Raw genomic sequence first — 12,217 nt, forward strand, 5'->3', positions numbered from 1 at the left:
CGGGTAGGTATCAATTTCTTTAAACAATATATTTTTAATCGAATAACACACTCTTTTTTTTATCTAAATAACATATATTTTTTTTAATAATTGATCACTTATTTAAAATTAAAGAAATTACACCAATTAACTAATTAAATATCATATTTAAGAGAATTATACCTGTATATTTAATAAAGTAGAGAAATTACACCCAACTAAAATATATTTTGTTGTGAAAAAAAAAGAGCCATTGGACTGCGTTCACTATGAAATGTCTGAGCCCGGGTTCGAACCGGGGACCTCTAGTGTGTGAGACTAGCGTGATAACCGACTACACCACCCAGACAGAATCAGAGATTAAAAAATATAAAACATGTTTAACGCGCAAGTTCTCTGCTTCCCTTTCATATTTGCTAGTTTGCTACTTGTTCTTTCCTCGTCCTCAGATTTGGTGTCTGGTGTCCTCCCAGAAGAAACAAATCGTCATAAATTTCTCCTTCGAACATCAAAAATGATAACTAATCAAGCACAAACTTCATCTCTGCCAATCGTTTCTTTCTCTCTGGTTATTCATTTGCAAGTTCTCTCCTCATCTATAATATTCCTCACCGGTACGTTTTCATCCTCTTTCCAGTTTTGTGTTGAAATTCTCTTGACTTGTTTGTGAGTATAATAGTTTTGGGTGATGAAAAGATTGAATCTTTATTACCAGTTTACATTGTTGGAATTCATGTGACTTGAATTGGAATTTTGTGGGAGTTTTTTTTTTTTTTTCTTTAGGTGTGCATTTGTAAAGCTTTATCCCTATTTAAATTTTGGGTGCCCAGAAATTTCGAGTTTTGTTTGAAAGGTTTATAATTTATAAGTGTCTGTTATTGTTTGGGCGATGAAAAGGTTGAATTTTTATTGCCATTTTCATTTTCAGTGGAATATCAAGAGAAAACGAGGCTAACGAGCTATGGCAAATTCAGACGTCAGAACAAAAAGAGAATCAGTGAAAGCAGAAAGAAACTCTTCTCAGTTGGATTTACCAATCGTTAAGGTGAAAACCAAATTCCTTAGATTGGACTTTGTTGTACTTAGGATTGATTCTCCTTGTATAAATTATGAGCTTAGCTTAAAGCTAAATTTTTGATGATTATTATTTATTTGCTCTGTTTTTGAAGCAGTCTTCTTCACTTGTGGAAGATCTGCACAAGTCAAGAAAGAAACTTGATGGGTACAAAGAGAGTAGAAGAGATTCAGCGTATACAAGAGGTATTGCTCAAGTGGAACTGTCCAAGGCAAAGAAGCTGATAAAGGAGCTCACATTACTTATAGAGAAGTCGAATCGTGGTGCAGAGTTTCTCAAATGAGATACGGAAGCTTTAAAGATAGATACAAACATCGAGGAAAATGGAATGCATGCAGAAGTTATGAGAGATTTGGAGGCTGTCAAAGAAGAGTTGTGTAGGCTGAAGGTTGATTTTGACTCTGTATTGGTAGAGAGAACTGCAGCAGAGAAAGAAGTTGAGGAATTGCAGACTAAAACAGAAAGGAATTTGAGATTGTTGGAGAGACTTAAGAAGGAGATCGAAGTGGCTAAAGAAGATTTTTTTTTGGTTGAATTGGGAAAGACGGAGGCATTGAAGGAATACAAAGAGATAGAGAGGCAGAGAGAAGGAAAAAGGAAAGAGGTTTTGTATTTGTTGGTTGAAAAAGATAAGAGAATCAAGGAAATGTTGGAAGAGGCAGAGAGATCGAAGGATATTGAGAACGAGTTGTTTGAGACGACTTCTGATGTTGAGATGTTACAAACACAGCTAAATCTTGTCAAGAAAATGGAGAGGAGAGACAATAGCATGTCGAGATCAAACCGTTCTTTTGGAAGAGGAAAATCGGTTTTGAAAGAGGTCACAGAAGCGAAGAAGGAGGAGCTTGCTTCTGTTAACGCAGAACTCTTCCGGCTCATGACTATAATGGATGCGTTGAGGAAAGAGAATCTCAAAGCCAAAGAAGAAACAGCTCGCCTCAACAAAGTCTTACGTGAAGATGATGCTATGATTCAGAAACTCAATTCGAAGATGATTATGGTGAAATCGAGATTGGAACTAGCATTATCGTCTAAAGAAAGAGTTAGCTCTCTCGCTGACAGTTTAGCTGGTTCATTTGAGAAGTTAAAGAAGAACAAAGAAGCTGCAAAGAAAGAGGAGCGTCTTCTTGAAGAAGAGAAGACGGTTACAAAGGCGGAAACAGAGAAAACAAGACTCGAAATAGACGAAAAGGAACGAGAACTGATTTCAAAGTTGGATGAGCTCGAGAAAGTGAAGCAAGCAGAGGCTTTAGTGCTTGATAAGCTTGAAGCTCTCATAGAAGACACAATGGAGAGACGGGAAACAGAGTCTAAGCATTGTTCAACGATCACAATCTCGAGGTTTGAGTACGAGTATTTGAGTAGACATGCTTCTCAAGCAGAAGAAACCGCAGAGAAGAAAGTTGAAGCAGCAGAAGCTTGGATTAAAGCACTCAAAGTTAGCACAAAAGCGATTTTGATGAAGAATGAAACTTTGATGAGAGAGAGTGGAGTGACGAGAGTGGAAGAAGAGAGGGAAGCTTTTAGGACGCAAAGGTCGTTGTCGACGAAGCAACTGGTCGAGGGTGAGATTCAGAAGTTTAAGGGGAAGCCTGAAGGAGAAAGCTATCTATCTCCTAAACCGGTTGGAAAATCTGTGCGGTTAAGCCCGGAATTCAAACCGGTACAACGAGGGAAGCCAAGAAGATACTCATCCGTGGGGACTCCGACTTGCTTTGTAATCAAGAAGAAGAAGAAAGTTCCGACCTTGGTCAAGTTTTTTAGTCGGAATAGGTAAAAAGAATCAAAATCATTTTGGCTTTTGAGAACAATGAGAAACGTAGAAATACAAAGGTTAATCCATGAATTGATTCATATTCTTTTTACCTTTTCCGAGTGAGTGTTTTTGTTGTTCTCTTTCTTTTGTTGGCTGAAAAAGCATGTGGTTTGGATGAAATGAGCAATTGAAAAATAGAATGTATTGGACTAAACATTGGAAATGATTTAAGTTTTAATAAGACTTTAAGGAAGTTGTCATGATTTGGTTAAAATTCTCTGAAATTTCACATAAAACCATGGGATTTGAGTCTTTGTATTTTTAACTAAGAAATTTTTCTAAATCTCTTAAAATCATTTAAATCTCAGTACTTAAAAACGTTTCTAATAACAATGGATTTTAAGAGACATTTACAAATTCTATATCCAATAACACTAGATTTTAGACTTTATTTGTAGTCTCGACGTAGTATCAAGTCATTTCATTGTTTTGGAGAGAGTGGACACGTTGATGTACAAGTCGAAAAGAAAAAATTGGAAGCTATAAGGAAAAAAAATTCCATATGAAAAATGTTTTTAATATGGATGAAACTACTTTATTTATATAAATTACAAGCTGATCATTCTTTTGCTACATAACTTAAAGGAAAAAACAAGACAAAAAAAGATTAATTATTGTTATTTGCTGCAATGAGGATGGGTCTGGAAAAATCTCCTTATGGATTATTAGAAAATTAGTAAAGCCACGTTGTTTTAAGAATATCAATATGGATAGTTTGAATTGTGATAACACCGTATTTTGACTATTTTTATGGATCGTTTTGAAATACTTTTTTTATATTTTTTATTTCTTTCAAGTACTTATATTATATTTTCCTAGTATTTGTAGTCTCAAGACTCTTTTCAGGAAATTTAAGGAAAAGCTTAACAAAATAGATAGAAGACCAAATTTTCAGCTCAGAGTCAAACCGTCAGAAGTTAACCCCCGATTGAAGGTCTTCTCACCATCTGATCCAGCTCAAATTTGTAGATCTCAACGATGGAACTATATCAACTTTCCAGCACACTTTACAGCTTGAGAATCCAACGGTTCAATCAAAAGTTACGTAAAGATCAAGATGTCCCGTAAATCAGCCGGTAAGCATTTCCACCCGCGACCAACAGCCATTTCACCATGGTCAGAGGCTACCCGACCGCGGCCAAGCATCCATTCCTTATGTGTGTCAACTGCGTGAGGGAACAAGTTTTACCCTTAATAAAAACAAATGAAAGCCGCAAGTACACAGCTAATCGGTTGTAGTATTTAGGGACCGAATCCACAGAGATTTGTGTGCCTGGTATTCTTCTACGGTTTCTAACTTTATGTCTAGACTAGATTGGTTTTAGGGGTTGGTTGTTTGTCACGGATTAAACTAAAACTAAAGAAAGCAAATAAATCTATCCTAAAGAGCAAGTAGAAAATTGAATGAAAGGCAAATGAAGCAAGCAGAATATCGAACTAAAGCAAATAAAATGCAGATCTAAATGAGCAAGTAAAAATCGATTGGTTTGTAAACTATGGCTAAAAACGCTGAGCTTTTACTCTACAAGGATCATAATCGGTTTTAACACCAGGAATTATAGATTGGGATTGACGGATCTCGAAATATAGGGTTCTAGAGCTAGAGTACGGCGGTATGACTACGTCACTGTCGTGATCATAACCAACTGTTTCTCGCAACCCTGACCAGTAGGTTTCCACTCTGGCCCTGGAAGGGAGAAAACGCAAGAGCTGCACAGGACTCGTCAGTACACACGATTTCGCCGCAGGTAGGTTTCCACTCCTACGGAAAAATCGCCTGTTTCATTCTAGGTCGGATACTTAATGAAAACTTTCGCAACACTAACTATCTAGATCAGATACGAGGTGATCAATCAAGCATACATGCAATAAGAACGAGAATAAACAGAGAACAAAGTTAAAATCTCAGATCTATAAACCTAGATGTCTTAATCGATTATGAGAGCCTCTTTCTGGAACCCTAAGCCCAACTCGGGATCTACTCAGACATGGCTGAGGTCGACATCATCATTGGTTTTAATAAAAGTAATCAAAAACAGTAAAGAAAAGGGATGAAAGAAAGCTTCTCTATTGAAGAGCTCAGAGTTGAACAAATTTCTCTAAAAATCGCATAAAACGGCTAAAGGAAAAGGGTCTTTGTAAAAGTATGAAGGTTATCTCTAAAAACGACCTAATTGACAAGTATTTATAGTCTTCAATACTCCATGGTCTCTAGGGTTACGGAATTGAGGCATAGAAATGAATTTGGGCTTCAGAAATATGGACTTTTAATCGGAGTTGGCCGGCCGCGGTCGGGAGTAACGTGACCACGGGAAATAGAGGCTTGGCCGCGGTCATGAAGCTTGTGACCGCGGGAAATAGGCTGGTGGCCGCGGTCATGTGACTTGCTGGCCGTCTTCGAGTGTCTCCGGGGCAAATGGAATATCTTGAGATCCAACCGTTGGAATGTCTCCAAACCAAATGCATTTGAAAGCTGGTTGATTCTTCTATAAGTTCTCCAATTGTGAGGGTGATCAGACGGTGAGAAGGTCTTCGTCTCTCCATGAGAGTTCTGACGGTCTGCATTTATCCAAAAAAGTCTTTTTGTTCTAATTTGTGCCTCTTTATTCCAAATTACCTGAAAAGTCTTTTAAAATCCGAAAACATAGAAATCTTTTGAAAACCTTTGAAAATGGAGTAAAAACACCTGTAAAAGTCATTAAAGTGATCCATAAAAATGGTCAAAATCCGGTGCTATCAACTCCCCCAGACTTAGTCTTTTGTTTTTCCTTAAACAAAACAAAGACCAAATCTCGGTGAGAGGTTTGAAAACGCAGGAACTAAACAAAATCTCAGAGACCAAGCTTCTAGACCAATATCAATCACTATGCATCAATCGGAAATAGCCTAGAAAATTCTCACTAGAAGTACGGGCATAACTAGTCCGTTAATCTGTCATGCGGAAATCTATTGCACTAAGATCTAACTTCCAGTCAACTAGCTCTTAACAATTTCGGTGGTTCTCATCAAAGAAAGTATAAGCAAGGCAATCTAGGCTAGGTGTCAAAAGGGTTATTCTAGGGGTAAGGGTTAAAGTGTTTATGGGTTACCTGAAGATCTGGAGGATGCAAGATATTATGCAAAACCGCCTCAGTTTTCAGTCACTTTCTTCTTGCCATAGATTTCTGGTCTTCTTCCTCAGGTTCTCTCCTAACTCCTCAGACTTAGATTTTTGTAAATATTTCAATACCATAGTTCTTCAAACGAATACTGGTTGCTTTTTGCTCCAAAAATTTCGACAATCTAAGACTCATTAGGCTTTTTGTTTCCCTCTCTTTCATTCATTTTTTTTTCTTTAAATTTTGAAAGAGAGAACACCTTTAGATATAGAGTCATAAAGAGCACGAATTTACCAATAAAAATCAGTCTTGTAAAGCTTAATAAGGTTTCTGATACTCTTCCTTCCCAATTCCATTCAGCCTTCCTTGTTAGTGATTGAAAACTGCGTCACTCCTCTTCTCTCCGACGTTTTTGCACATATCTGCTGATATAAACTAAAGAGAAAATGCATGAGGATTGAAAACAAGGGTTTTGGGTTTAGGGTATGGTACCAGATAAAGATGAACTGGCCATCTATGACGACAAAGAGTGGTAAAAATGAGAGTAAAAGACGTCCTAGATGTATATCTCGATGCCTGCCTAAAATCAATGATGAGAAAATTAGATATCAGTATTAAGATCAAATAAAATGAGCTAGTATATCCTTTCAGAAAGAATCTCCATGAATAGAAGTCCTCTGGTGGGAGTTCGTAGTGCAAGTACTCTAGCTACTGCCTGGTCTAGTGCTAACCACAAATGAGCTATCATGCATAGTGTAGAAGTGTGCAGGTCTAAATCATCATAGTTTTGTGTCAAACATACCTGAAAAATACTTAAGGTCGAATAGGTTACATATTAAAATTTAAAAAGTACTTGAAATTTTGAAAGCAAAGCAAGAAAATGATTAGTACGGATAGACATCCTCCCCCAGACTTAAATCACACTGTCCCCAGTGTGAAAAAGTTGGTGAGAAGATGGTGAATAAAAGCGAAAATAAAATAAGATAAAAGAAAAGAAAATGATGATAGAACTGTGATGGCTGTCAAATGACAATGAAGTGCTGATCAATCACTCATCATCCGATGTGTCTGCTTCGAAATGGTGCTGCTCCTGTAGGAAGGTGACAACGCGCTCAAAGCGTTGTCCTTGTCTTCAACTCTGCGCTCCAGATCAGAATGCGTGTGTGACGATGTTGATGATGAAGTGTGGCCGGTCCAAACAGATGGCTGAAAGTGAGCACGTGCTGCAGCTGCATCGCGCTTTGCCTTGGCCACTATGTATTGCCCGATGGTGAATGGTAGACGAGGCACAGATGGTAAAAACTCATCAGGTTCTGAAGTCCATCGCGAAAGTAGCACGAGAGATAGTGTGATCGCGAGAGAGATAGAGTAGGTCATACCAGACGTCGGGAAGTGGATCATCAGATGAGAAGTCTAATCCTACAGCCTGTCGTATCGCTGTAATAGCGCTCCCATAAGCTGGAGTAGCGTCCTCACAACTATGTAAATCGTGCTTCACCTTTACCATGTTCTGTGCTATGATCCAGGCAAAGCAGGCAAGTCGTGGGTCGTCCATAAATGGCATCTGAAGTGTAATGAGCTCGGTCTTCAAAACACATCCCATGTTGGCTCTAGAGAAAATCGTGTGTGCTAAGAGTTTGTGCACAACTCTCACTGCAGGATGAGTAAGAAGGGTTGACTTGGATCTCCTGCTATCATAAACGCCATGACCCATCTCTCTCCATAAATCAAAAACAGGTTCTTCTTCGAGGTAAATGTCATTGGTGTATGGAAGCTTAAGAGCTTCACAAAGTGTAGAAATGGTGAGTGAGCAGGTCTGTCCGCGGATAGAAAACGACAAAATGCCGTCAGATGCTCTGGGGTTCCTCCTCTTCGTGTGGTGGAGGGTGACAGCTGCTAAGAGCTTGCGGACTAACTTGGCATAAGTTGGAAGGTTCAGCTCTATGTAGGATCTCAGCTTAAGTGCATCGATGTACTAGATTACATCTTCTCTAATTCCATGCATCTCGAGTGTATGATAATCAATGCAGGGCATCGGTTTGATGTTCAGCTTCTTGAAACGCCTTGCATAGTCCATTCTCGGGTTGATCTCTTTCCTAATATATGAAATCTGTGGTGGCTCGGGAATCGCTCGTGTTTCTCTTGAGTGCTGGAGCAGCCTCATCACATAGTTTCTTTTTCTCGGTCTGGCTTGGTTCAGCATGTACTCTCCAAGAGTACTATCATCGGGAGTTTCTTCAGAGCTATCACCAGTGCGACGGCTTCTTTGGGAATTTGTTCGTTCCATTTTTCCTACAAGACAAGATGATCCTTGAAAAAAGAGTGAATATGGATGCTGATTTTAACTCATTAACGATCAGTTATACTAATCCTACTATCAAGAGATTAGTTAAAACCACAAGCAAGCATAATTGATATTAAATCGAAGAAATCGAGTAAGTTCATGACCAGATTCGGATTTTTGATGTTCTCAACATAGAAATATTCTAAAAATTGGTTTAATTAAGCAAATTCCATGTCAAATCTATAGGTTACCTAACACTAGTCACTAATCACACAAGACTTGATCACATTCATCAATTTTGCTGTTCCAAATTTGATTTGTGCAAAGCATGTGGAATCCAAAATTCAAAATTCTCAATTCCTCTTAAGCTAAGTGTTAAACTCAATTTTCAGATAACCTAGAAGGTTAATCTATTGTTCTTAAGCTATTTCCACCACTAATAAACCAAGATTTGGGTTTTTTAAGAAAACCCTAAATTCCAAAATCAATTTAAAATGGCGAGTTTGAGCTTCATACCTTGCTGGAAAGAGAGATTTGATGATAGATTCGAAATCAGCTTTGAAAAAGAGTGAGGTTTGGGCCAAGAATTTCTTAAAAAGCTTAAGAATTGAAAAAGATGTTCTATCTCCTAAATCTCCAAGTCTTTTGGAAGAGAAGAGAAAAAGGAGTTTTAATCCAAAAAGTGCGTTTTCTTTCTTTAAAAAGCGTTTTTGTAATAAAAACGGGAATTCAAAAGCTTACGGGAACTTACCTTTCTTGTCTTGTATGCAACAGGGGATTTCAAACTTACGGAAAATCTTAACGGACTTTTCCGGGAATGTTCCGGGAATCATCGGGAATCACCGGGAATCTTTGAAAAGCAGCGGAAATTTGAGGTCGCATCTCAACGACCAACGGTCGCGGTCAGGAGATGCGCGACCGCGGTGAAGATGTCATCGGCCGTGGTCACATTCACGGTGCCGCGGTCGATGATGCGTTGGCTGCGGGTCGGTTGGTTGCGACCGTGGACCATTTTCCTGCGGCCTTCGTCCAACTTTCAGGTTTCTTCCAGGCCGAGCAGCTAAAAATCTCTTCTTCTTTTTTTGGTTTTACAAATTTTCTGATTTTTTTTGTGTTTTTGTTTTATAAAAATACCTGAAACTTAAAAGAAAAAGGAAACATAAATTGTAAACAAAAAAAGAAAACTAAAAGAAAGTGTACCTAAATGGGTTGCCTCCCATTAAACGCTTTTGTTTTAAGTCGTTTAGCTTGACGTAGGCATGAAAGATCAGGCTGATTTGAATGGCACTCCACTTGATGTGCCTTTATTATTTCCGGTCGCTGGAGGTTTAACTTTTTCTCCTTGAGGAGCCATCTTTTTACATTTACTCTTCTTTCGGATTTTAACGTTGTTTAAAACCCTTTTTGTGTTCTCGATCAGCTCCCGGATTTGGTCCTCACTAGTCTCTGTTGCATATGGTGGAATGATGATCTTGATCTTTGCAAAAGGCTCTCGGCTTCTCTTTTTTTTTCTCTTTTGGCCGATTTCCTTTACTTGAAAAATCGTCCAGGACAGTCGGATAAATCTCTGCGATCCACATTGAGGAATACAGCATGCTGGTTTGCGTGGTCAATTACTGCTCCTACATTAGCTAGAAATGGTCTCTCGAATATGAGTGGTCTCTCCTTGTCTTGATCCATTTTTAGAACTTGGAAATCTGCTGGAACAATCTTATCCCCTACTAGAACTTGCAGATCATGAATCGCCCCTTCAGTATCTTTTTGAGATGAATCTCCAAAGATAACCTTGACCGTCGATGTCCTTAAGGTTTTTATGCCCAATTTTTTGGCAAATGTCTTCGACATGATGTTGACATTGGCTCCAGAATCGCATAGACAGTCTGTGAACTTGATTGCTGAAATGAAACATTGGAAAACAAAACGTCCCGGTTCGCGGCTTTTGTAAGCATTTGAAACAGTGAATGTTGAGGCACCTTGGATGGTGGCTGTTTGGCATCGACATCTTTGTAGAGTGGAACAAAGATTGGGGTTTCTTCATCTTTTCCATCGGTTCTGGCTTCTTCTTCGGGCAGCGTGGTTATGGCATTGCAAAATCTATTAGGGTTATCTTCAACTCTTCTGGGAAGAGCTCCACTTTGAGTCTTCATAGAGTCGGCTGTTTGGGCAACTTGGACGTCTAGCTTTTTGACGTGCAAAGATAAAGCTTCAAACTTCCCGTTCAGGTCATTGTACATGCAGTCAACCTTCACGTTCATGTCTTTAGATGCTTTCTCGTTTGTTATAACAAGCTGTTGGATGGACTGTTCAAGTCTTCCAATTTGTGAAGCTAGCTGGTTCGTTGTGACTCCTTGCTGTTGTACAAATTGATTGTTAAAACCCGTACCTTGATAATTATATGACTGTCGCGGCTGATAAGTTCTTGTCCCTCCGAAATTTCCACCTTGGAACTTGTTTTGGAAGGATCTCTGCTGCGGTGGGTAGTGCTGATATTGAGGATTCTCCACATTTGGATTTTGGTAAGAGAGATTGTTTTAGTTTGCATTCCGGAAATTGTTGTTGAAACCATTGTTGAAACGATTTGGATATGGTGTTTGTGCTCCTACATAGTTCACTTCTTCTTCTTGAAAGGCTGGATTAATGTGATCGATATCACTAGGTCCTTCGTCTTCTGCGCCATTGTTGGTCTCACAAGCATGGATTGGGCGATTGTTGCTTTTCAAAAGCTGGCTAATCATGTTCTTCAACTCGGTTATCTCTTTGTTGTCTGTTTCGGTTTGCTTTGTTGAGCGATCGTATTCAGGACAATCATTGCTATTGGCTTGAGCCAAATTTTCAATGAGGGCTCTTCCTTGTGCTATCGTCTTTTGTCCAAAATCTCCATTGCTAGCTGTATCAAACGAAAGTTTGTATTTTGGTTGCAAACCTCGGTAAAATGTGCTCAGCAGGCCTGATCCGGGAAATCCATGGTGAGGGCAGTCATGTTCATACTCCTTAAAACGTTCCCAGGCTTTATAGAAAGGTTCAGTCGGCCCTTGCTGAAAGATTGAGATCTTGGTTCTCAACAAGTTCGACCTTGACTTAGTATAGAAGTGGTTAAGAAAAGCAGTTTTACATTCTTCCTATTAGTAATCGATCCTGCAGGCAAAGATTTCAACCAACGGTGAGCTTTATCTGCTAATGAAAAAGGGAACATCTTACACTTTAAATAGTCTGCTGGAACTTGGTTTGTCCTCATCATGCTGCAGATTTCTTCAAAGAGCTCGATATGATCCATTGGATGTTCAGAAGGAACTCCATGGAATTCGTTTTGTTTCACCAAAGAGATGATTTGAGGCTTGACTTCAAACTCATTCCGATTCGGAAATAGTACTTGAATTGCGGATCGGTTCTGAACTTTCTGAGTAGGTGCATCGAAATCAGCTATGCGATGGTTTCTGGCTTGTCTTCGGTGTTGATTTGCTTCCTGAACAGGGCGGTTAACACGTCCATTCGGCTGCATCCCCTGGTTGTCACTATCGGCTGCATTGATAGGTGCATCAAGGTCTTCACGTTCTTCTTTCTCTCAGTTTTGAGGGTTTCTTGGAGGAACCTCATTCTTCTCTCCATCTTGTCGAGCACGATCACCTTCTCTGTGATCGATTTCTTCATTTTCTCCATGTTTGGACCCATCTTGGTCCATGTTTAAAGCTCGGTTAACAGGATCTCCAGGCTGGTCGTCGTCGGCCATTCCTTGCATTCGTCTAAGTCTTCGAATTTCTCTTTCGTGTCTGTCTATCTCGTCTAGAATAGGAATGTTTTCTACAGGTCTGCGTAGTTTAGTTCCCAAACGTCAATTAGGTTTAGCCGTTTTTCTCGTTTTTAGTCGATTTCATTAAGTTTAATTATTAGGTCATTTTAATTCCCGTATTTTCTCGTTAAGATTATTTTTTACGTTTTAAAGAAACCACCAAAACCCTTACAAAAAT

At 39.1% G+C, this 12,217-nt stretch overlaps 1 protein-coding gene, 1 non-coding gene and 1 pseudogene across 3 annotated transcripts; 2 read left to right on the forward strand and 1 right to left on the reverse strand.

Annotated features, from left to right (window-relative positions):
* Window positions 1-254: 254 nt before the first annotated feature.
* Window positions 255-328, reverse strand: TRNAV-CAC. Its single transcript has one exon. It is a non-coding gene; the product is annotated as a tRNA-Val (tRNA).
* Window positions 329-417: 89 nt separating this feature from the next.
* LOC18022773 (protein PLASTID MOVEMENT IMPAIRED 15) lies at window positions 418-3,009 on the forward strand. Of its 2 annotated transcripts, none has more exons than XM_024159039.1 (3): window positions 418-593; window positions 908-1,024; window positions 1,152-3,009. In XM_024159039.1, exon 3 carries the CDS (start codon window positions 1,383-1,385, stop codon window positions 2,829-2,831), a length of 1,449 nt encoding a protein of 482 aa, XP_024014807.1. In that variant the 5' UTR covers window positions 418-593; window positions 908-1,024; window positions 1,152-1,382; the 3' UTR covers window positions 2,832-3,009. The 2 variants fall into 2 exon arrangements, with proteins under 2 accessions (XP_024014807.1, XP_024014808.1); XM_024159040.1 differs by having other exon boundaries at window positions 423-593; window positions 1,149-3,009.
* Window positions 3,010-11,210: 8,201 nt separating this feature from the next.
* On the forward strand, window positions 11,211-11,311 carry LOC112088730 (annotated as a pseudogene).
* Window positions 11,312-12,217: the final 906 nt, after the last annotated feature.

The sequence above is a fragment of the Eutrema salsugineum genome, unplaced genomic scaffold (assembly GCF_000478725.1).
Source record: "Eutrema salsugineum unplaced genomic scaffold, Eutsalg1_0 scaffold_14, whole genome shotgun sequence".
Taxonomy (NCBI): Eukaryota; Viridiplantae; Streptophyta; class Magnoliopsida; order Brassicales; family Brassicaceae; genus Eutrema; species Eutrema salsugineum.

What these genes read in the sequence shown, in the direction of transcription:
- LOC18022773 (XM_024159039.1), top strand. Translation starts at nt 1,383, where the DNA reads ATGCATGCAGAAGTTATGAGAGATTTGGAGGCTGTCAAAGAAGAGTTG.